This window comes from Chelonia mydas, chromosome 1 (genome assembly GCF_015237465.2).
Source record: "Chelonia mydas isolate rCheMyd1 chromosome 1, rCheMyd1.pri.v2, whole genome shotgun sequence".
Taxonomy (NCBI): Eukaryota; Metazoa; Chordata; order Testudines; family Cheloniidae; genus Chelonia; species Chelonia mydas.
This window is the reverse complement of record NC_057849.1, coordinates 239,198,054-239,223,348: the sequence shown is the minus strand read 5'-3', so window position 1 is coordinate 239,223,348 and position 25,295 is coordinate 239,198,054. Positions and strand designations below refer to the sequence as shown.

Below are 25,295 nucleotides of genomic sequence, written 5' to 3'. Positions count from 1 at the left end.
CCGCTCTAGTAACCAGCGCCGACCCCGCGGCGGTGGTGCTGCGAGCAGGGGCCCCGGGGGCGAGGCGGCTCCTGGCTTTGTCCCTGTGGACCCCCAGCATCACCGCCAGCCACAGAGAGGGCCGGCAGCGGGTCTCCCCCCCCACACACACACACAGAGTGGGGGACCAGGCGCTTTGCCCCGGGAGCTTCTCAGCACCGCGGGCTGCTCCGGCCCCCGCAGAGCGCCCCCGCGCCCGGCCCGCCCCCCAGCGGGGTCTTCGCCTCTCCGGTGGGAGCCGCAGCGCGCTGAGGCCGTTCGCTTGTCAGCTCCGGAGCCCGGCAGCGTGGCGTGTGCTGCCAGCGCCCCCCTGCATGCGTGAGTCGCCACCGCCCCGCTTTGCACCCAGTGGGGTCTACTGCCCTCGGGAGTCGGGGGAGACCGACCCACCAGCCCCTGCGTGACAGCTCTACGTTACGTAGCCCCTGCCAGGCTAACTTTTCCCTGAGGCCACAGAGGAGCCGCACTTCAATGAGCACCACTGGCGCCTTTACCTCGCCTGCTATTTGACAGACGGGGGGCTGCAGCGTGGCTGTGGGGGAACAGGCTGCTCCGGCATCCTCCTGCTAGAAGGAACTGTACACAGGCTTTAATGGAGAGAGACTCTAAGCTGTGCGCCTGCACACAGATCCTAAACCCCGCCCACATGGCAAAACACCGGGCACACAAAAATTTGCACAGAAGCTCAACAATTTGCACAGCAAATTTTTTTGCGCACCTGGCCTGTCAAAAATTAGAGGGAACATTGGGTGCTACCAACTTTGTTATTTCTTAAAGAAGCTGAGCGGTGTAATAATGTAACCAGTAAATACATTGGCAATCGATTTTTCAGCAGGGCCAGTTCATAGCTAATTGTCAGGTGGATGGTGGGGAGGGGATATCAGAGAATGGGTTGAGGCTGCTTGCAATATTTTGTTTCCAGGTATAAAAATGTGCCCATTTGGTGCTTAATTCCCTTGTGCAATTACAAAAGCTCCAGCAATAATTAAGCTCAATCTTCTGAATAAGGAGATGGGCTCAATGGTGGGTGGAATAAAGCCCCCATTTCTCAGCTGTGCCAGTGCTTTTACTGTCTCCTGCCACTGGCTGGAGCCTGCCCTTTACCCCCTGCCACCATCCCTGAGTATGCCTCCTGCTACTAACCCCTTGCCCCCTAATCCTGGCCTTTACCTCCTGTCCTCCTTCCTCAGCCAGTTACTTAGTAAACTCTTATTGAATTTTCCGTACTCTTGCTTCTGTTGCCGTCTTGCCTTGTAACCCCCATCTCTGCTGTCAGAAGGAACAGGACTGGGTGGTTCTGAGGGAAGGAGCTGGTAGTTGCCATTCAATTGTACCATGCTAATAAGGGACTGCCCCTGAACCCAGGACTAGGGCCAGAGTTGTGGGGAAGGGCTGTCTTAGAAATAGCTGCAGTCCAAGTATATTCACTTCTCTTCCAGCCAAAAAGTGTAGGGACCTATTAAGTATAAGCAGAGAGGCTATACAAGCAGGGAGGAACCCTCACCTCTTCTGTACTGGACAACCTACCAGAGAGATTCTACACCAACAATTTGTGATCTAGGGCACAAGACTTTTGGTCCATACTTTTATGGGCCCTGTGCCCATTGTAGTCCAAAGAGTGTGAGATTGACTGCAGTGCCCTTTTAAACACACAAGTTTAACACTATGGGGCAATGGCTGCTGCAGTCAGCACTTCAAAGCTTGGAGGCATATGGGAGTAAAATTGGGCACCTCCTTGGGCTAATTTGCTCCTTCCCCACCCTAATATCAGCTGTTTCAGTAACTGGCAGGGGGTGCTACTGTGAGGAATGGAAAGAAATTGGCGTGCAGAATTGGCTTAGTTGCTCTCTGGGTGCCAGCCAGGATTTCAGCTGGGAAAGCTGTTAGCTATCCTATGTCTCTCTCACTCTCCCTGCCCTTGGTGCTTGAGGGAGAGTACTTCTCCCTGCCCCTCTCCCCCCAGATGAAATATTTCAGTGTAACATTCTTTGATCCAAGTTGTTCTTGGACTGCATCTTCTTTACTTTGCCCCATTCTGTTTTGCTACAGTATTCAGGATAGTTATTAGAGAAATCAGATGAAGTAATTCTCTCTCCTCACTATTTCACAAGATCCATTCTTTCCCCCACTGTAAAAACAAACACACAGAGGGATTTGTAGCACATTTGTCACTTCAGCCAAATGGCAAAAGGTAACAGAAAGGGCAGAGCTTGTCCAGGTTTTTCTGTTGGGAAGACTATGAAGCAATAACTACATCTTCCAGATTAAAGCACATTCTGGGAGAGGAAAGATGGTTCTCTTGTGATGGGGCAAAAAGTGTCTTATAGAACTGCTCTTTCACATTTGGCAGGGGAATTTGCAAAAATGCACATGCTTAGCCTGTCTCAACCAGGGGTGTTTAGAGATGAGTGTAACTGTCAAGGAAGGAGAGAGTGGGTGGGCTTTTATTGCTGCTTAATGCAAGTCATTTTAGTTTATCCCTCAAGGTAGCTATAAGTAAATATGGTTTGTTTGTATACTTCTGATAAAGCATGTTTCCCTACACTCTTACAAGTTAGGTGGAGACTTTGCAAGCTTCTTCAGGTACTCATACTATTGTAAACGTTTAGACACCTTGCACTAAGGCAAAGAGAACCAATCTCAAACAGAAGGGACAGGGTTAAAAAAAAAAAGAGGATAGGGAGAAATCATTTAATCTTCAAATCACAGCTGGGGTAGCTCTGTGTATAAAAATTAGAATCATGAAGAGGGAAGGGAATTGACCTACCATAGATCCTTTAGCAGAACAGCTCTGTCCTCGGGCCAGTAACCTTTTTCAGCAGGTAGGAGCTACATTTATATATATATAAATTTTTGGTAAATACTCACAGGAAAAATACAGTAGCCATATACCTCCGCTACTTCAGTTTAAATCTTCATTTAGATGACAGTGAAAGTAATTTGGTTTTTACTTAGGGATTGTCTACACTGGCAATTCACAGCACTGTAACTTTCTTGCTCAGGGGTGTGAAAAAACACCCCCGAGCGCAGCAAGTTTCAGCACTGTAATGTGCCAGTGTAGACAGTGCTGGTAGCTACGCCCCTCGTGGAGGTGGATTTCTTAGCTCTCCCAGCGCTGCGCTGCAACCACATAAGCCATGTTAAAGCACTGCCACAGCAGCGCTTTAGCGTTACCAGTGTAGACTAGCCCTTAGAAACCTCCCATTTGAAAATCTATGCTCAGAAGCTGGACAAGCATGGCTGGAGTGAAAGCTTAGTGTTCGCTCACGAGTATTAGTCTCTTGCTTTCAAACTCACTGTAAACTTCATTTCCCCTTGTAAAGACAAGTCAGCTCTGGATTGGTTTGAAATCATTGCAATGCCACTTAAGGTTGAATTGGCATTTAGTTAATGTGTTTGGTAGATTTAATTAAAGAGGGGGAAAAAGCACTAGTGTCACTGCCAAATGTGGAAGGAATCTAAGTTCTGGCAGAGAAACCTGAAAAACTTTCTCTCACTCTTTATTTCATGCAGCTTAGTGCTGGGGAATTCAGCAGGAAGGACTCTATGGCTGGACCCGACAGGGAGCATTATGCAATCATGCCAGCAGCACTGGCATAGTGCCTAGTAGATATCCTTAGGGGTCTTCAAATACAGCCTCAGCCATTCATTTCAGTTTATCGATTATCTTTTCTCCACAGATGGCAATATTAAAGAGCTGCTGGCCAAATAAGTGGGATTTATGGAAGAAGAGAGGGAGAAAACAAAAGAGCCCACTTTGCTTGAACCAGGCTGTGTTTGTAGTGAGACTTGTAGATTTAACAGAACACATACCTTTGAGTTGTTAGTAGCAGCTTGTGTTAACTTCTGTTTTCAATTCCAAAAACTCTTTAGATGACTTGGCCACCCACTTTTCACCTTAACCCTCCTCTTTCCATGCATCACCATGTTCAAGAACAAGTTGTAGTACAATACAGAGTACCTCGCACTTACAGCATTTTTCATCCTAAAATCATAGAGCCATTTATATTAAATCTCAACAGCTCTATAAAGCAGTTATCCTCATTTATAGATGAGGAGACAAGGGGCCTAATCTAGTACAAGTACCCAAAATAGGGATTGTTGTATTGGGAGAACGTAAAATGGAACCCTAGTCAAGGCGACTCCTCTTGAGTACACATGTGCATGCTGACTCAAAATTGTATAGGGGAAACTCCATTATCACCTACCTTGGGGACACCAGCATGCAGGTTGTGCCCCCCACCCTCCTTGTGGAAAAACTGCAGAGAGGAATCAGCCAGTAGGGGCACTTGCAGAAGCAGCCAAAGCAGGGACCTTCAGACATTCAGAGAATTTTCTAGTTTTGACTAGACTTTTTCTGCTCTGTGCTGAGTGGCTGTTTGCTCCATCCTGCCTCTCCCTCAAGGTCTTTCGCTCATCTTCAAGCTGCATCAGCCAATCTTACCCTCTGTCTCCATCACTCTTCCACTTAGCTCATCCCCTCTTAACTAAACACACCCAAAGCCCTCCAGACAAACCCTGGAACTAACATGCCTTTTGCTGCCATCACATGGTGGACTCTGCTTGTGTGTTCATCCCTTCCCCCCATCCTGTGTCTGTCTTGTACGTTTAGATTAAAAGCTCTTCAAAGCAGGGACAGTACTGCTGTGTTTGTATGATGCCTCATTCTTAGTTGGTCCTTAGGCAGTGACATAACAAACATGATTAAAAATAATGACTGAAGTTAATTGGAGTTTTTCTGTTGACTTCAATTGTAAAGATTAGGATGACATGAATTGACTTCATAGAATCATATGAGATTAGGGTTGGAAGAGACCTCAGGTCATCTAGTTCAACCCCCTGCTGAAAGCAGGACCAACACCAACTAAATCATCTCAGCCAGGGCTTTGTCAAGCCGGGCCTTAAAAACCTCTAAGAATGGAGATTCCACCACCTCCCTAGGTAACCCATTCCAGTGCTTCACCACCCTCCTAGTGAAGCAGTGTTTCCTAATATCCAACCTAGACCTCCCCCACAGCAATTTGAGACCATTGCTCCTTGTTCTGTCATCTGCCACCACTGAGAACAGCTGAGCTCCATTCTCTTTGGAACTCCCCTTCAGGTAGTTGAAGGTTGCTATCAAATCCCCCCATTACGCTTCTCTTCTGCAGACTAAACAAGCCCAGTTCCCTCAGCCTCTCCTCATAAGTCATGTGCCCCAGCCCCAGATCATTTTCTTTGCCCTCAGCAGGACTCTCTCCAATTTGTCCACATCCTTCTGTAGTGGGGGCCCCAAAACTGGACACAATACTCCAGATGTGGACTCACCAGTGCTGAATAGAGGAGAATAATCACTTCCCTTGATCTGCTGGTAATACTCCTACTAATGCACCCCAATATGCCATTAGCCTTCTTGGCAACAAGAGCACACTGCTGACTCATATCCAGCTTCTCATCCACTGTAATCCCTAGGTCCTTTTCTGCAGAACTGCCGTTTAGCCAGTCGGTCCCCAGTCTGTAGCGGTGCATGGGATTCTTCCGTCCTAAGTGCAGGACTCTGCACTTGTCCATGTTGAACCTCATCAGATTTCTTTTGGTCCAATCCTCCAATTTGTCTAGGTCACTCTGAACCCTATCCCTACTCTCCAGCGTATCTACCTCTCCCCCCCAGCTTAGTGTCATCTGCAAACTTGCTGAGGGTGCAATCCATCCCATCATCCAGATAATAAAGATGTTAAACAAAACCAGCCCCAGGACCGACCCCTGGGGCACTCCGCTTGATACCGGCTGCCAACTAGACATCGAGCCATTGATCACTACCCATTGACAATCTAGGCAGCTTTCTATCTACCTTATAGTCCATTCATCCAATCCATGCTTTTTTAACTTGTTGGCAAGAATACTGTGATATCAAAAGCTTTGCTAAAGTCAAGATATATCACATCCACTGCTTTCCCCATATCCACAGAGCCAGTTATCTCATCATAGAAGGCAATCAGGTTGGTCAGGCATGACTTGCCCTTGTTGAATCCATGTTGACTGTTCCTGATCACCTTCCTCTCCTCCTTCCAGTTCACTTCAAAACAACATTTTTACTATTCTCTACCTCCGCTTCCAAATGAGTCATGTTTGATAAGAACTTTGCACTGACCCATCTCTCAGTTCAGAAGTGACTGGAGGGCGAAAATATTATTTCCTCTGTTACACTAGGGAATTATATATTGAGGAGAGTAATTGGTCATTGGTTAGTCTCCTCTGCCCCTTTACTAGCATCATCTCTTTTTTAGAAACCATCTCCTTACAAATAAACAGACATATTGCTCCAGCTCAGACCACTCCCAATAGTAAGACTTACGTTTAGGACCAAGAGAGCATTGTCATTTCTGAGACTAGCCCATTTCAAGAGGGAACAATGTCTGCTGTTCCTAATACTACAGGACTTCAGGGAGGCTCTGGTTTCAGCACAATTTCCTAAAGATTTTGGGTTCTATTTAAATAATATGTTGGTCCACCTAGCTTGTTTCTGAGATGAAGTTATAAACAACATTTTAGCCTCAGAGCCATCCTGTTCCTGACTTTAGAAGGACTTCAGGACCACAGACAAGATGCATGCATATGCAATTTTGAGGTCTGCCTTAGTTCAGTTATCCATGTTAACATGTGATTGAATGGGGAGAACAAATCATCTATATACTATAGCTTGCTGTCTATATTTTTGTTGGAATCTGGTAAGCCTGTGACCTAGCAAGAGGTACAATTTACTATCCCTTGCAAGCACCATGGCTAGCTATATCAAATATTAAATATCTACTGGTAACTGGAACCTGGTCTGGAATTCCTATTGTTTACTGGGGTTCACACATCCTGTTTTCAGTCAAGAAAGTATTGTAATTTTTCTTTAAAAGGGAAGAAAAAGATCCAATACCTCTCTCCAAGTAAAGGAAGATGGATATAGTGTCAGGCTCAATTAGATCCAATTGTGATGGCTTTCCCCAAAGGGAACAATGCAGCTTTTGTGATGTACTCCCAACAGAAAGCTTGGTAGTTTTACAAAAATAATCCTGCAGCCATTTAGGTGCTGGCCCTCCTCCCTGGGGTGCAGAGGAGAACCCAGTGAAACTCCGCCGTCTTAGCAGGAAGTGGGATTTTTTTAAAAGTGTGTGGGTGGGTTTCTGCAGCATGAAAGAAGGAATTATGAATGCTCTAGTTTCAGTCAAAAATACATCAAAATATACAAGCCAGAAAGATTACAACTGGAGACAGCCATAACCTCTTTGCTAGGGCTATATTGTGGAGAGCTCATCTACCTGGGTGTAACTTCATAGAAGCTGGCTAGGATAGAATAGTTTGGATGAAACAAAGTAGCCTGCTACAGCACTAGAAGTACTTAAAATGCAAATGTACAGGAACTCCAGACCATCCCCCACTGCCCCTCCTCTGCATGGAGGAAAGCAGCTTAAATACAGCCAGGCCTGGAGAGGAATGTTAAAAAGAGGGGAAGAATCACCCTCCTCCTTTCCATAGGGACCCTCACATGGCGAGATTCAGTATGCATGACTGAACAAGCAAGCAAGCAAGCAAGGACAGCTCCTCTTTTAACTTTCCTGAACAATGGCTTTGCTCCTTCCATCATTTCACATTCTCTCTAACCCCAACCCTTCTTTAAAAAAAAAAGGGGGGGGGGGAAAGAGAGAGAAAGCCCTGCTGCAGTACTTAGAGGGGAGAAAAGCTTTGTTTCATGCCCAATAAACAGCTTAAGCCCCTATCTCAAACAACAATACAAACCTCACATCATAGAAGTCTAAAAGGGACCCTGTCAGGTTAGAAGTCATACGTTAAAAAGAAAGATTTCGATGGTACAAAAGGACATCTTAGATTATTAGAACAATGTTAAAAATCCAATTTTTCCCATTTCCTCTTTACTTTTATCTCAGAGTGTACAATGAAAAAGTGAAACAGCATAGTCAGTTTTCTAGTTATTCACTTCCAAGTTCTCATGCACTAGCAAAAGACAGCAATTTTGTGTTGTTAATATTGCAGGAAAATGTTTGGGGTCTTTTGGGGTGTGGGGAAAGAGCAGAAAACCAGTTTTCATGGACTTTTAAATGAAACAGGAACATTGCCATGTGTCTTAAGTTTTTTTAAAAACGTTTCCCCCCCTAAAGTGTCAAGTTTGATCTACTACACATCACTTTACCCCTATGTCCCTTCATAACAAATTTTATCAGTTGCAGTTTGCCCAACCCCAAAATGAACTGGTACCCCAATATTAATCTCTACTTTCACTCAATTTATCTGAGAAAGTCAGCTGTTCTCATATACAATATTGGCCTTTCCAAAAGGAAGCAACGCTCTCTTGTACATTTCTAATTATTACATTACTCAATATCCTGCACAGGATTGACCAGACTCCCCATTTCCTTTTACTCAGAGACCAAGTCACTCACTAAGTCAAGAGCACAGGCGAAACCCTCAATAAGCACACCACGTTTCTTGTGACCAGTAGACAAGATACCTACCTTTAAAAAACCAAAAACAACACAGATACAGCTTTTTTTCAAAAACATACTTCATATTTCCTCTTTTATTATATAAATATCAGTTTAACCTTTTACTGTAAGAATATAAAATGTTTTAAGAGGATCTTTGTTTTTTTTATACAAATTCACAAACAGTACAATTAATCCATAGGGGTCTCTGGGTTTGCTTTAACTCCATGGTCTGGCCTGTTATTGTTGAGGATTTGAGATTTTGAATTAAAAAAAATAAGTAAAGAAAAAAGGCCAACATTTGTTTCTTTAAAAATTCATCAATTATTCTTCCTCTTTAAAATAATAATTAAAAAAATCTAAAGAACCAGCTCCATTTTACTGACAGAACAGAGATAAGACAGATGAATTTCAGTCTCCTCCCCTTCACATCGCAGCCTCAGGCCCTGCAGGCCTGTTCTGCTCCTCTCCCCACTTACAAACAGGAAGCCTCACACAACAGTGACCTTTTTTTGTAGGTGATTTGGGAGGGAGAGGGGAATATTTGCATATATATATATATATATATATATATATATATATTTAAGAAACTGAACTTGCATTTCACACATTTCAATACCCCAATCCTCAGTATGGATTCTCACATGTTACACATGTTTGTGCTAGAGGAATAAAAATGCAGAAGCACAGCTGGATCCCCAAGCCCCAATGGAGAGGGAGGGAGAGGCACAGTCAGAATGTGAAGGTGGGGCACATTAGGGAAAGCTTTAAAAAAAAAAAAAAAAAAAAAAAAAAGTTACAAACCCAAGGGGCATCTTTCCAGTCTAGGCACAAAAATGTTTCAGTCTCAAAATCTCTTTCTTGTAAGAATTCCAGGGCTTTAGAGAAAAAAGTAACAAATTAAAACGAGGTAGCCAGACATTATATATATATTTATATATATAGAATATATTCAGCAGAAAAAAACGTACTTAATCCACAAGAACAGCAACTTCAAATGTCTTTAAAAATAAAACCATGGAAGAAAATGAATACTGAAGAAAGAAAGGATGAGAAAAAGGATGTAAGCAAGGGGAGGGTGGTGGTGGTAAGAGGCTGTTTTGTAGTAATAATTTTTTGTATGCATTTCAAAATAAAACCACGTCACAGTATCTCAAATGAAAGCAAAAATGAAGCTGGAGATTCTTCCTTAAGTCCCTTGGGCAGATAGGAGCTGGTCATCCCCTCCGCCCCATTCGCCCCCAATCCAGAGGGGAAATGAATGTGTGGCTGGATATGTCTATCCCCACTTCTAAGAAAGAGAAGGCAGGGAGGAAGAGAGAGAAAAATGAAAGGGACGATGAATGGCTAAGGTGACTCCATCCCTCCAATGCAGGTGGGACATCTGAAGAGACTGGGATCTGTCTTCTTCTCTGTTGGGAATGGGGTATGGGGAAAATGGTGTCTTCATCCCCAGTATGAGGAGGAGGGAGAAGTATTAGGAGTCTATCTTCATCCCCAGTGCAGGGAGATGGGGAAAAGAGTGGAGGGTCTAGGCACTCTCTCCAACCACAGTGCAGGGTGCAAAGGAATCATGTCCCTGTACTCAACTCGGGAGGGGAGGGGACCAGTGTAGCTCTCTCTATATCCAATGCACTGGAGAACTGGTGTGGTGGGAGATTGTATCCAACCACAGGGCAAAATGGGGTAGAAGTGAAGAGGGGATGGGACTGGAAATAAATGGAGTATGTATATCTGGGAAAGGCTATTTCTGTCACAATCCCCAGTTGGGATGGGGGAAAAAAGAATTGGAATGGTTTGACAAGGGGGTATCTTTGTACCCAGCGCAGAAGGACTGGGGTCAGTGGATATGGAACATGCAGCTAGTAAGCTTTTTTTTTTTTTTTTTTTTTGGGGGGGGGGTGTTCCCATTTCCATTCCCACCCCCATTAGAGAAGGTCCCTATTCCCAAAACTGAGCAGGACTGGAGGTGAATAAGAATAGGGGGATTTCTTCATCAATCCCTAGTGCATGAGGGGTTAGAATCAGAATTGGAGTGGGGAGGGGTATCTCCAGCCCCAGTGCATAAAATTGCAGGCCTCTATCCCCAATGCAGAGAAGGATGAGGAAAGGGGTACTGTATTCCCAGTGGAGGGCTGGGGATGACATGGAAGAAATGAGGGTTCTCTCTCTTCCCTCTCCTGCCCCAGCCAGTGCAGAGGTGGGTAGGTGGCATGGAAGGGATGGGGTGGGCTCTCTCTATCCCTGCCTCCTTCCAGTGCTGGAGTGGGCAGGTAACATGGGTCTGTGTGTGCCCTACCCCCCCCCTCCATTGTAGCAGTCAGTCAGTGAGTCCCTCCAGAGAGGATGGAGGTCTCCAGGTGCCCCCTCCTCTCACCTCACCTTCTCGCTCTCAGTCATTTGCCAAAGTCCCAGGTTAAGCACCTTGAGACAGGGCAGCTGGGTGATGCGCTCCAAACCCCGCTTAGTGATGCGGGTGCAGCCATAGAGATCAATGCCTGTGAGCTGGCTGAGGTGCTCCGCAATGAGCTCCAGGCCCTTGTCAGTGATACGGACACACTGGCCAATGTTGAGCGTGCGGAGCCCGTGCATCTGGCGCACCATACGGTTGATGCCCTCATCGCTGATGTGGCAGGAGCAGAGGGAGAGGGAACGCAGCCCATCCAGGCCCTGTGCGATATAGGCTAGGCTCTGGTCCCCCACCTTGTCACAGAAGGAAACATCAAGGCCCGAAAGGCGCAGGCTGCCCATGGCCAGATGCATGATGCCTGTGTCGCTGATGTTGTCACACGAGCGCAGGTTGAGGCTGCGCAGGCTGCTCATGTGGGACAGGTGGAGCAGCCCCGCATCAGAAATGCCCCCACAAAAGCTGAGGTTGAGCTGGCGGAGGCGTCCCAGGCCTCGGGCCAGGTGCTTTAGTGAGAGATCGCTGAGCTTCTGGCAGTCCTGCAGCGTGAGCTGCTCCAGGCCCAGACAGCCCTCAGCTGCACTGCGGGTCATGCCCGCCAGGTGCCCAATGCCCACGTCAGAGAGGTGGCGGCAGGAGCGCAGGTTGAGGCTCTTGAGGCGCTGCAAACCCCAGGCGATGAGTAGGAGGCCGGTGTTGGTGATGTTGCTGCAACCGCCCAGCTCCAGCACCTCGAGGCCCTTGAGGTACTGGGCGATGCGGCCCAGGCTGCTGTCGGTGATCTGTTTGCACAGGCTCAGGTTGAGCGCCCGCAGCGAGCCGATCTCCGCCACGAAGGCATGGCCCAGCCCGTTGTCGGTGAGGTTGTAGCAGCCGCTCAGGTTGAGGCTCTCGATCTCCGCCATGCCCTGGATCACGTAGCTCAGGCTGCGCCGCAGAGACAGGATCTGCACCCGCCGGATGCCCCGCGCCGCCAGGCTGGGGAAGAGCGAGGGGTTGGCGCGGCGCAGGTGCAGCTTGGCCTCCACGCCCCGCCACACGGAGCGGTGGTAGGCGGCGTCCCGCCAGGCCGTGCACACCTGCGCCGCGCGGCCCTTGTCCCGCACCTCCAGGTACCCGAAGATCATGGCCAGCAGCTCCGGGAACAGGCAGGAGATGTGCGTCTCCATCGCACAGCCAGGCCCGGCCGCCGCGCCCGCCGGATCCCCGCTGCTCGGCTCCTCCGGGCCCGGCCGGCCGCCGCGCCCGCCGGATCCCCGCTGCTCGGCTCCTCCGGGCCCGGCCGGCCGCCGCTTCCGCTGGGTCCCCGCTGCTCGGCTGTGGCTGCTGCCGGCTCCGGGGCCCTCACATCGCCGCCCCGTGTGACAGGCCGGGGGGACGCCGCTCGCGGAAGGGGCCCGGCCCGGCTCTGGGGCTCCGGCCGCCGCCTCTATCCCCGCCCCGGGCGGGCCGCGCTGCGGCCCCCGCGCTGTTGCAGCCGGTGCGGGCGGGCCGCCCCGTGCCGCATTGTGCCGCCTGCCCCGGGCGGGGGCTCCCGGAGGCGCCTCTCGGTCCCTGGTGCCGGCTCCGAGCCCCGCCGCCTCCTTTGTCTCCGAGCCGCCTTCCCAGCCCCGCAGCCCGGGGCCGCCCGCAGCCCGCTGCCCCGCGCGGGGGGAGAAGGGGCCGCGCCGCCGATCCCGACCCCGCCGCTCTGGGCCCAGGCTCCGCGCTGCCGCCGACGGGATCCGCCTGCTTCGCTCCTCCGCGCTGCGCTCGCCGCTGGGCCCAGGCGCCGCGCTCCGGCCGGGGGGAGGGGGGAGAGAAGGAGGCGGCGCTGGGCTGGGTCTGGCGACGGCTGAAGCCTTCTCCTCCCCCAGCGCAATGGTACGATCCGGAACACTCCGAGCCGTCACCCTGGAAACAGCGCGGCCCATTCTCTGCGCTCGCGGATTAACCCCTGCCGCGCCGCCACCGCCGCGCTGCCCCCCTCCCCGGGAGCTCCCGGCCGGGAATTCCCTTCCCCCACAGCCAGCCTCGACCTGGCGCCTCTTCCTCTCCCGAAGGAACCACCCCCCCCGCCGCCAGCGGGCCGCAGCCCGGGTCCCCGCTCCCGCCCGGCCCAGCAGCAGCCGGACCAGGGGCCTGGACACGGTCACCCACCGAGCCATGCGCTGCCCCGGCCTCAGCACGGCTCCCTGCCCTCCCGGAGAGCCCCTCCGTCCCTCACGCTGCAGGGCGGCATATCACACGCCGCTGCCCCCCCCGCTGCCACTCATCGCTGCCGGCAGGTTAAGGTCACAGCTTCCCACCTCCCAAGCCAGCAAACACCGTAGCCATATGTCTGGGGAACTTCAGCTCAGCCGTAAGGGCCCCGGCCGCCCTGGCTTTGTCTCGATTTGGGGGAACTAAAGCCCTGGTGTAGGCAGGGCAGCTTGTGTCTTCATAGGCCTGGGGCTCTGGGTTTCAACTCGACCAGCAAGCACGTGCTGAAGTACAGCCTGCCCTGTCTGCCCTAGAGTTGTTAGGGGAGGTGCTAGCTAACGTGGCCTTTAAAAAAAAAACAACAACCCTTTTTCACCCTTGTCTGGGCCTAATTTCCCATGAAGCTCCGTAGGAGTCTGTGAGCTGAGAGATTTGGTTAATTGTGTATCAAGGTGACATTAAACAGCAAGGCTGGCTAGTCCATTGGCTCCACACTAGGAAGTGAAACCAGGACAGAAAATTGTTTTCAGCAATGGGCATGTGAACAAATATTGAAAGTGGTATAAGTGCTAATGTAGACCAGGCACAGGTCATTAAAAGGCACTTCAAGTACACGGTGCTTGAGACTTGTATTTCCCTGGTCTTAACAGCCTTTTGTGCATTAGTAAACATTGTACATGTTAACGTGGGTGCAGCTGCACTCATGTTAAAAACAGCTTAAGTGCTAGTATAGGCCAGATAAAACTTTTCAAAACAGTTTCAGAAAACAGTATTGCCTTTTTCTATTGGAAAAGTACAACAAAATTCCCACTGGGTCAGGTGAACCTGGGGAAGCCTTAGGACTCATTTTTAACACTGTTTTGGTAACTTACTTTTTAGCACATTTAACTAAAACACTAACAAAACTGGTCTGGTTACTGGAGCCTAGATTATACTACAGCTCCCATGAGCCTGGCTGAACTGATAGCACTAGTTTTAATTATTTTGTCCATGTCCGGTGTAGAAAAGGAATTTAAACTGTTCTCAGTACTGATTCTGGGGAGATAATTGGTGAAATTTCATCAATGGTTATTTCACCTAGCATAGACAAGTTGCAGTCATGAGTTAAGATTACTATGAGAACCATCACTGATGCATTTCCTGACTTAAGTGTTTACAGCCATAAATTGAACATTATAGTTTTATTTCTGTTTCCCTCGGGTCTTTTTGTTTTTAGGTAAAAGGGGAGATTAGAAGGCTAATATCTCTCTTGATTTGTGCGGTTCCAGGCTTGAATCTTAAATAACTGTGAATCTCCACAATGAAATAGCTGCAAAACACCCATACTCCTGTTGATAGTATACATTATACATTATTCTGTAGTTCATTGATAGCATATTAACTCTAAATTCAGAGAACATTTTTGTACTGCACATGTGCTAAGCCATTTTTTAAAATCATGCATATAATGTTTGTTTGGTTTCTTGCTGCATGTTTGCCAGGAAACTAGTTCTTTGTGATGAATAGCCACCAGGAAATATATGGGCCCTGATCCTGCATTCTTATCCACTTACATGATTTCCTATATTAACTTGAGTGAGTTTCTGAATGGCCATGTGGGGTCTATTATGGCAGATCTTACTGCGTGTTTGGGATCTAAACTTGTAAAATTCAACCCATTTTTGTGGTTATTAGGTGGGGGAAAAAATCTTAGGCCCTCATTCTGCAATCTGCTCATCCTGGGGGGACCCTAACGTGAATGTGCAGCCCCACTGAAGTCAACTGGGCTCCTTATGGCGATTTCCTGTGTGGATCCGTCAGCAGGATCAGGTCCTTAGGTTTTATCTATTTTACACAGGAAAGACTATTTTCTACCCTCTCCCTAATTATAAAATATCCTATGTGAATAGATTTTACTCTAAATAAATAAAATCCACTTTTCTGTTTAGACCAATCATAGAAAACCTCAGCCGAAAAGAGAGATTTTACATAAAGATGAGAGCAAATGAAAATGGATCGTAATAGAAGTCCTGACACATTAACCATTCCAAGTGCATATCATGGTACATAAACTATATGGGCCCAATCATGCAACCCTTATTTATAAGAATTGTTTTATTAAAGTCAGAGAAACAACTTGTATGAGATGTCTGCAGGATTGAGCTCTATGCACATTGGGCAAAAGATGAGAGATACGGAACATGGGATGGTGACATTACAGAATGTTGGGATAGTTGTGTTACTCATAAAATTGGCAAAGCTACAAGTGAGTTATGTGTCATCCTGAACAAATGCCCATATAACTTTTATACCTTTATACTATAGTGTATTCCATATATGCCACACTTGTTCCAGAAAAAACTATCCTATAAATGTTTTTGTGTATTTTAATTACTATTTTTCAATTCCTCTACCTTACAAATTAGAGTGGTAGAAAAAATGACCATTTAAGGCCTAAAAAATTACTTAAAACAGTATTTCTATCTGGTATTGGGGTGTCATGATTTTAATATAGGCCATCTGTGACTAGCAAAGGCTACAAACAGATGATGCATATTCTTGGAGAGCCTGAAATCTCTTTCTCCCATGGCATGCAACAAGAATCTTTAAATCCTGGTTGTCCACAGAGTATCAAAGCTTTTAAATCTCTCACCGGTCTAAAATTGACTAATTCTGGTCCTTGGACGGGTTGTAAAATTGAATCCCTGATCCACCATGGTAGGGGGGAAAAGAAAACATTTTTATAGTAGGTTATTATTTTATCTAAAGGATGGCTCTTTGGAACCACTCAGAGTTTTAAAATATCTGCATGCAAGTGGAATGGTCAAAATGCACAATAAATGCAATTTATCACATGGTTTCCTCTGTTTAACCCATAGTTGCAGAAATAAACACATTCATGCCATGTTTATCCTGACCTCATGTGGTACAAATGTTTTTATCACATAGATGGCTAGCACCATCTCTTGATAAACTGCATTTATCAAAAACCTCATAGGCATTCGGACTGCTGATCTATCTCCTGGAACTATTTTTAGCATTCCAAACCCTTGAACAACTCCAAGCAGCTACTATCTCTTTTTGAAAGGACTTGACAGATAAATGTTTCATTCCCCCCTCCAGCCCCCTCAAATTACACTGGTATTCGGTGCAGGCTGGACAGTTTTTATTGGTAGGTTGTTCAGGGTGATTTGCATAACTGGATTGTGGCTTCAGCACTTGTGAGTTATACATGCTGATAAAACTGCACTGTCATGTATTCCGTAACTTATATCACATGTGCGGTCATGATATCCATGGACTTTTCTGCAGTTCTTGTCTTAGCCTGTCCCTATTTGTTTCCCTTGCCTCTTAATTCATAATACAGTATTCTCTCTCTCCTTCAGGCATGGTTCAAATGAAGCATATAGTAAAGATAGTGAATAAAGGTCCTGTCATAGGTTGTACTTTTAGTGTGTCCCTGTGGGGGCCTCTCATCACAGACATCCTTCTCTAGCTTCAGGTGTCTCTGTAGAGCCAGTTTAAGGTGCAGAGTGTGATTCTCTGATCAAAGTTTTGGGGGAGAGGAAAGCAACCTTTTACTAGGCATTAAACAGTCCAAAAAAAGGTAAGAGCGAATCAAATAATGCGGCAGCCCACAAAACAGAATAATGCGGCTCCCCCAGCGGTTCCCCAAAAGATAAGAGGTCAGTAGTGTCTGTGAATGGGGTCTGGGCCCCTCACTCCCTTGTGTCCAATAAGACCCAGTCTGGGCATCCCACAAACAAAAGGGAAAACAAAGGGAAGAAGGTCCCTCTACATCTTCAGAGGGCCCAGGTGGCAGACGCTTTTCAGCAGCTTAGTGGGTAAGCAGCCACTATTCTGTGGGGCTAGGGAGCTCTGGTTCTGCTTCCCTCTGAGTGCCATCCTGTGCCGGGCTTGGATTCTCCTTTCTAAGGAGACTTCCCTCTCCAGATTTGACAGGCCTCACAGGTACGCCAGGTTGGGCTGATCGTGCCCAGAGGAGCTCTTTGACCCCTTACTGATGTGTGGAAATGTGTCCCAGTACATATCCCTGTGCTCTTTCCCTGCTTCACTCCAAGTGATAGAGCTCCAACCAGGGATATGGAAAAATCCATCCTGAATTTAGCCACAGAAATTTCCCAGTTCATATTTTCCACTGAATGCATCCGATGAAGTGAGCTGTAGCTCATGAAAGCTTATGCTCAAATAAATGTGTTAGTCTCTAAGGTGTCACAAGTCCTCCTTTTCTTTTTGCGAATACAGACTAACACGGCTGCTACTCTGAAACCAGTTGATACTAGCTCTCTTGCCAGTGGGTGGTGGCTGCTGTGATTCCAAGGGAATGAAGGCACCTATTAAACAATGTTCTTCTGACCCTTTTCTTCCTTTTGCTCTCTATCACGCCGATTGAACTCTAATCCAGCTCCTAAAGCAGGGATCGGCAACCTTGCAGAAGCGGTGTGCTGAGTCTTCATTTATTCACTCTAATTTAAAGTTTCACGTGACAGTAATGTATTTTAACATTTTTAGAAGGTCTCTTTCTATAAATCTATAATATATAACTAAACTATTGTTGTATGTAAAGTAAATAAGGTTTTTAAAATGTTAAGAAGCTTCATTTAAAATTAAATTAAAATGCAGAGGCCCCCGGACCGGTGGCCAGGACCCAGGCAGTGTGAGTGTTGCTGAAAATCAGCTCGCGTGCCGCCTTCGGCACACATGCCATAGGTTGCCTACTCCTGTCCTAAAGCAATGTATTCCCCACCCCGCCTAGCTGACCTTAATCGAGCCCCTAAACTAACTTCCTGATAAGCTACATTCCCTCTGACCCATCTCCCTGTAATGAGGATGTTTCCCTCTTCCTTGCTTCTCTTCTAACATTCTGTTTCTCCTTCCTTCTTCCCTTCAGTCACCCAGCCCCAACTACTGTGCTCGGCAGCATGCCGATTCAAAGGGGCTAGCAGCTTTCCCCAAAAGATCAGAGAAACCTGCAGGAGGCTCTCTCTCTCTCTCTCACACACACACACACTCGCAGCGGGTATAATAGGCCAGGGAAGGCCTTTCCTTTCCTGTCCCTGGCACCAACCTGCCGCCAGACACCCAGGTCGCAGTGGCCCTGACCCTTCCCCGAGACCCCCACTGCCTTCTCCACTCCACACCCCCTTCCGTCCCCACTGCTCGCCATGTCCCTCCTCCTCAGGACGGGGGAGTGAGGAGGGATGGAGAGCCAGACGCCGGCAGACTGAGCAGGCTCAGCCGGGCGCTGGGGCCGGCAGCTCGGCGGGGGAGCAGGGCCTTCAGGGGCAGGAGGAGCTGGCGTTAGGGGGACGGCAGCTTGGCCTGGCCCGACTCTGGCAGGGGGGCTGGCAGCTTGGCCTGGCAGGCATGGGGGGGCCAGCAGCTCGGCCCAGCACTGGGGGAGGCCAGCAGCTCGGCCCGGCCCAGCACTGGGACCAGCCTGGTACTAGGGGAGGCTGGTGGCTCAGCCCACTCCAGTCCAGCACTGCAGGGGAGGGGAGGCAACAGCTCAGCCCGATATGGCTAGGGTGGGCCAGGGCTCCTCTGGTCACAGGGGCCCCTCAGAATCAAGGCTTCTCCTTTTACAGCGGGGTTTGGGGGCTCTGGCGTATGTGGGGGCAGGGCCTTGGACAGTGGGGCGGAGCCGATGGATTTGCCTCCCCAAAGCAGGGGTTCACCCACCGCCTATGTGCATGCACACACACACAGACGTAGGAGTTTAGCTGAGTTTCTGTGATTAGTTGATGTTGACTTTCACTTTTCTGTCTCTTGAGATTTCTCCCCCTTGGGTATTTGTTTTCTAAGTGTGGGACATTTCTGCAAGGCCTAGTGTACACTGAAGAAATTTCCCTCAATTTTAATTGGCTTGAAAAAACAGATAAGCCAAATTTAAAGCTGGCTGGAAATGTAGCATAGACCGCACTCCAGGTGGCCTGAGCTGTCTTTAGCAAACCAGTTTCAGAACTTTCTTCAGCAGGTTCCACCTGGAGTCTAGTCTATGCTATGGCTGCAAGTGGTTTTAAAGTTCATTTAGTTAAACTAGTTTTAAAATGAATTTTTGGGGTAATTTTCCCACGTAGACCAGGCCACGATGCTCCTGTAGCACTATGACAGTTACAGCCAACGTTGTTCTAGTCACCAAGTCCTGACATGAACTAGCAAAGAGAAGGTGCCAACGTTTCATGGCACTGATATTTTCTGGAGGGTGTCTCTTGGAGACCATTTGCTACTCTTCCGTTTCATAGGCTAAGTTGACCCCATCCATACTGACAGGGGTGCTGAGAGCCATTAAAACAAACTGTAAACCCTGTATATGATGGAAAACACTTCAAGCCAGGGGTTCTGGCAGCACCCCCAGTACCCTTAGTTCCAACACCCATGTGAATTTTCCTACAGTTAATAAGGTGGCAGAGGAGCTGCAGCTGGGTAAGGTGGGGGTTCCTTTTCTTTCATCTCTTAAATGTTCAGCACAAATGATTCTGTAAAATACCTCTGTACTGTAATAAATAATTCCATGGCAGAGGTCTCCAGGATTAATAGAGATCTGTGCCCATGAATGCAACCAGGGTGAATATGTACTGCATATATATCAGAGCAGGGTCTGTCAGATGGGTGATTACTTTTGGAATCTGCATTGTGCATCATCCCACTTGATCCTTTTCCTAGCCAGCTATTATAATAAAAATATATAATCAGACAATGTTTTTTGCGATTAAAACATCATGTTCCTCTTCTCTTGCAGACTTTTATTGTAAATATCAGATCACATTGAAGACTTCATGAAAGAAAACATACAGAGTGTGTGTGTGTAATACAGATAATACAGTTATGATATGTTAAGGGGCTAAAAATTAATAGTCTATATTACATTTTCTCAAATCTGTCTGAATTAAGTAATCCTGGTTTGCCATTTATTGACCTGTTTCAGTGTTGATAGCATCAGTCAACATACAGGGCATTGTGGATGTACAATAAGGTTTGGTGCAAAATTCAGACCTGCTATCTCAGTGCAAACAGCAGGTTTAAATTTGGGCCTTTTTTGAAGGTAGTGGGGGACAAGGTTTGTTGTTAATAAGTGACCTTGAAAAAAAACATCACAATACTTCCAGGAGGCACAGGACTGAGAGCCAGGAGTTACATTGCCACCATGTTGGTATGTGACTAATGCTGCAGTAATACACAGGGATCAAGCCCCACATATAAATCAAAAGACAGGACTGTGTGATGAACAAAAATATATGATCCAGGAAATTACAATTAAATGCCATGGTACACAGGGGATGCACTGCTTGTCTGCTACTGTGTGACAGGATGGTCTAGTGGTTAGAGCAAGGGACTGGGATCTAGGAGACTTGGGCCATGGTCATACGCAAGTCACTTCACTTCCTGTGTGTTATTTTCTCCATGTGTAAAAGGGGACTTATGAGGCTTAATATGTTAATATTAGAGGGAGGGTATTAAAGTGGAGTATGAAATCCCAAACTGCAACACTGATAATTCATTGTAGTAGAAGCCACAATAGGGTTGTGGCTGTATCTTTCTTTCATTCTTGGTACCAAAAAGGGATAAAGATGGGGGGAAATGGCTGACATAATAAGTATTAATGGCTATGTCTTGAAGAGTAAACAGAATGCTCATGTAGTAATCAACTTTATGGTTCAGCAAGGAGGATTGAATCCAAGACCTCCATTGCTAAAGCATAAGCTTCTGCTACTTGAGCTAAAAGAGTAGCAGATTTATATCTTCTGTGGACCAGTCACTAGAGGGGACACATAACACACATTGAGCAGAGCGTTACATGATTATACAATCTGTCCCTCCTTGGATGGGCTGCCACCTCCACCTAGTTCAGAATGTTACAGTAAAGGGCCAAACCCATCTCTGATGTAACTCTAGTAGATTCAGTCCATGCAAGTGCAAATGCCTAGCCAAGCCCCTGGTCACCAGTAGTGGCAAGCCCTCGGAGGAGGGGACTGTGGCAAAGCAAAGTGTCCTCCACTTCCCCTCTGCCAGAGGACTTGCCTGCAGCCGGAGCAGCCCCAATATTGGACAGTACCAGCTGGGTTGGGGGCATGGGTGGTCCAGCTATCAGTAGAATTTAAAGTTGCTCCCCTCTGGCAGAATTCAAGGGAGTGCATGTACTAATACCAATATCCGCCCTTCCCCAGGTGAATCCTTCCTGGTGCACATGGGACTACACTGGTACAGGAAGAAGTAATTCACACATCCCTGCATTAGCAAGGGTGAGGCTGGCCCATGGAAGGATTACATTTAACTCTAGGGATTTTAATGTGTGGTATTTTCCTGTCCCTGGACTACATGCAGTTGTTAATTTTAACTATTAACTACTCCCTCTCTGGAATAGAGCCATCAGTACATTTCCCAATAGTAAATCACATTCTAAAATTGGCAGTTCACTGGAATTTCATGAAGTTATGTCTCCTGTCCAATGAATATTGGCTTCAAATCATGTCTCAGAGGAAAGCTGAAAAATAGGGCAGTACTACTCTGGGAACGTACTGTGAAAATCAGTCACAATTCAAGCCCAGTGTGAAGGAAGAGCAAATACAAACTCCCAAGTAAAATATATAAAATGCTGTCTTAAACTGACCATGGGGTTTATATTAGCATTTGCTAGGGGAAGCGTGGTTTGACACCTTGTTCATAAAAGCAATAGTTAGTCCAGAGGCTCCTGGTGTCAAATCTGCTAGGCTGTCAGAAATTCATCACTGCATTTCCTGAGAGGCCCTGCAACAGAGACAAGTGCCATTCAGAAACTGTATTCCCTAATGCTTCCATTCTGTGGTATCTGGAGCCATCTTGGTGCTTGGATTTGAGCTGTAGAATATCCTGAAACATGCTGCTTATCTTTGTACATCAGAAGTCTTAGACATGCTGTTTGAAGATGTAGGTGTATGGGAGGAGGTGGCTATGTAAATGGATATAGCACCAAATTTGTGTTCTTTAAGAAAAGGAGTACTTGTGGCACCTTAGAGACTAAGAAATTTATTTGAGCATAAGCTTTCGTGAGCTACAGCTCACTTCATCGGATGCGTTCAGTGGAAAATACAGTGGGGATCCCCACTGTATTTTCCACTGAACGCATCCGATGAAGTGAGCTGTAGCTCACGAAAGCTTATGCTCAAATAGATTTGTTAGTCTCTAAGGTGCCACAAGTACTCCTTTTCTTTTTGCGAATACAGACTAACACGGCTGCTACTCTGAAACCTGTTCTTTAAGAGTACTTCAAATCATTTCCCATTTTATTCCTAAATGCAAAATACTCTTCTATTTACAGTACATTCATTTTATGTTAGATCATATTTTTCCATAGGACAAGCCATTTTCGTGTAAAATGAGAGCACAGCTTCCTTCAATCCCCACCACTCCCAACTCCCAAAATGTGTGTGTGAAGGGAAGGGCAGACTAGAAATATTTGTTTCAGTTCAGTTTCTTTGTCTGCAAAATGAGTGATTTGTGTGAAAAAGCAGATTTCTTTCCACTCTTTCACCCGTGAGCTCTTCCATTTCCTCCTAGCCTTGTTAGCAGTGGTGTTCAACCCCTATTGCCAGCACACCCCAGTGTATGTTCATCCTGGTCTTCCTGGAAGTAGTGAATCTTCTCTACTACTACTAAGATTATTCCTTAATACCCTGATGTAGAAAACACAATCATACTCTTTAGACACACTGAAACTTGTGAATATATTTGTGGAATGACTATGGGAACATGAGACTAATAATAATGCTTTGCATGTTTCTAGCACCTTTCATTTGAGCATTTCAAAGCTCTTTACAACCATTAGTGCTTCAAGCCTCACAGTATCCCTGGCTAATCAGCTTAGTATTATCCTCATTTACCTATGGTGAAAGAGAGGCACAGAGAATTTAGGGGCCTGATTTTGAGAAGTGCTGAGCACATGCAGGTTGACTTCATGTGGAGTTTTTGGGTATCCAGCACTATTGAAAATCAGGCCCGAGTTGTCTCCAGCTGGACACCCAAAAATAGGGGCACTTGAAATCACTGGATATTTTTGAACATTTTAGCCTAATGCCCAGATCCTCACAGGTATTGAGGCACCGAACTACTACTGGAATGAATATGAGTTAGGATCTTAAATATCTTGAAAGATCTGGGTGTAAGTGACTTTCCAGAAGTCACACGCTTAGTCTCTGGCAGGGCAAGGCCTATAGCACAGATCTCCTAGTTCCTCATCCAGTGTTTTAACCACAAGGCCAAGCCCCCCCCCCCCCCATTTCAATGGAGACTAGAGAGCAATGGCATCTTCACAAGTCAGTTGGCAACAAAACTGTATTTTACTTAGATTGGGTCACATGTTTCCATCTAATCCCCGCATGAAAATGCCCAGCTTCCTGTTTTCCCCTGGTTTTCCCAGCAAGACATATTGAATATGCAGATGTGCAGGCGCACACACATACACATGCTTTCCTGGAAGCAACCGCTCAGACTTTGTTCTGGATATTTGTTTTACCCTAACTTCTCTAATCCCCAAAGTGATATTAAACAGATTTTTTTGTTTAACCTTTGCATGAAACACACTCTCTCTCTCTCTCTTTATGTTTAAGACTATGTGGTTTTAGTTACATTTTGCTAAACGTCCAGAGAGCTGCCTGCAAGGAGCACCACATAAGTGAAAATATATCATGATTATTATGTGCAACACACAAATATATTCTCAATCACATCCCACATTTGCTTCCCCTAGAAGATGGTCTCGAACACACACTGCCACAGTTTTCAAATATTTCCATGTAATAATAAATAACCATGTTAGTGCTGTGTACTTATACAGTGCTAGTCCCCAAGGACGTAAAAATGTTTAGAAAGCTAGGTAGTGTTATGGGGGAAATGAGGCACAGAGAAACTAACTGATTTGTCCAAGGTCAAAGAGCAAGACAATGCCATTGGGAATAGAACCTAGGACTCTTGACTGCCAGTCTCCCCGCTAACCAATAGGTACGTTGCTTCCCATGTAAGGAATCTGTGGGTGCAAACAAAAGGTACCATGCTTGCCAGCTGAACCACACACAGGTAGCATCAGAGAGAGACTAAAAGACTTTCCATTCTAAAAAACAGGCTGCAACTTAAAGAAAGAAAAATCTCCAATAGTTGTAGTAATGTAAGAGCATATATCCTACATAGGAATTCTTGCATTCTCCAGCATACAATCCAAAGCACAAACTCATCCACTGACACAGACACAGGCTTGTTCTGAAGTACACTGGCACACAAACCACATGCACATACGCACACATTATGAAACACAACCCTCCTGCACAACAATAAGCATCTCTCCCTGCCCCTGCCAACAAATGACCCCTCCCCCCACTTATCTCCTGCCTGAAACCTACTTTATTTTCATGGGAGAACCATTTATTCCAATGGAAGAACATTAATCTTTATTTGGTCAACAAAGCCAGCTTGCATTCCAGATTAATAGTCATTCCACCCACAGAACTTCCCCTGTCCCTTTCCATCTATCATATTTAATATTTCATTAACCAAGAAGAACAGAAATGTACAAGATAATCATGGAAGAAATCTTCAATATTGTCAGTGACCTTTTGGATGACATTATGAAATAACTGCCTTCCAAGATTTGATTTTTTTAAAATTATTAATCCATATTTGAGTTGTTACCCACTAAATTTTTGTGGGGGTATTTGCTTTTCCTCTAAGTTAAAGGTCATAATAAACAGTTTTATTAAGTTTGTGGAAAAAATTATCTCCCACAAGTTAATCCCTTGTGTTTGATAATTTTCTGCCTAGACATAATTCTGAATGGGGAATTAATAATAATAATAGATTGCATTTATATAATGTCTTTCATAGAAGGATCTTGAAACATTTTACAAACTATTGTAACACCACTGTTGAAACAGATATCTCCATTTGGCAGATGGAGAAACTGAATCAAAGTCTCTATGAACTAGTGTGTCCCAAAATCCCACAGCATATCAGCAGACGTGCTAGGAATAAAATCTCAGGTCTTGGCTCAAAGGCCCCTGCTCTTACCACTAGACACACAGGGTCAGATCCTCAGCTGGTGTAAATCAGCATATTCAGTGGAGCTATGATTATTTACACGAGCTGAAGATCTCACCTTGTATCTCGTAGCTGAGACTGCCTGCACAACTGTAACTTGAGTGTCACAAACTAGGAAGTCTAATGATAGCATC

The 25,295-nt window shown here is 46.3% G+C and overlaps 2 protein-coding genes across 3 annotated transcripts in view; one reads left to right on the top strand and one right to left on the bottom strand.

The window, feature by feature from the left end:
- Window positions 1-25,295, top strand: part of WNT5B (Wnt family member 5B) — a 97,230-nt gene that overhangs the window by 41,610 nt on the left and 30,325 nt on the right. The window lies entirely within an intron of this gene.
- On the bottom strand, window positions 8,830-12,789 carry FBXL14 (F-box and leucine rich repeat protein 14). The gene has a single exon (XM_027832938.3). It carries the CDS (start codon window positions 12,081-12,083, stop codon window positions 10,881-10,883), a length of 1,203 nt encoding a protein of 400 aa, XP_027688739.1. The 5' UTR covers window positions 12,084-12,789; the 3' UTR covers window positions 8,830-10,880.

Coding starts and splice junctions, on each gene's coding strand:
- FBXL14 (XM_027832938.3), bottom strand. CDS start 12,083: ATGGAGACGCACATCTCCTGCCTGTTCCCGGAGCTGCTGGCCATGATC.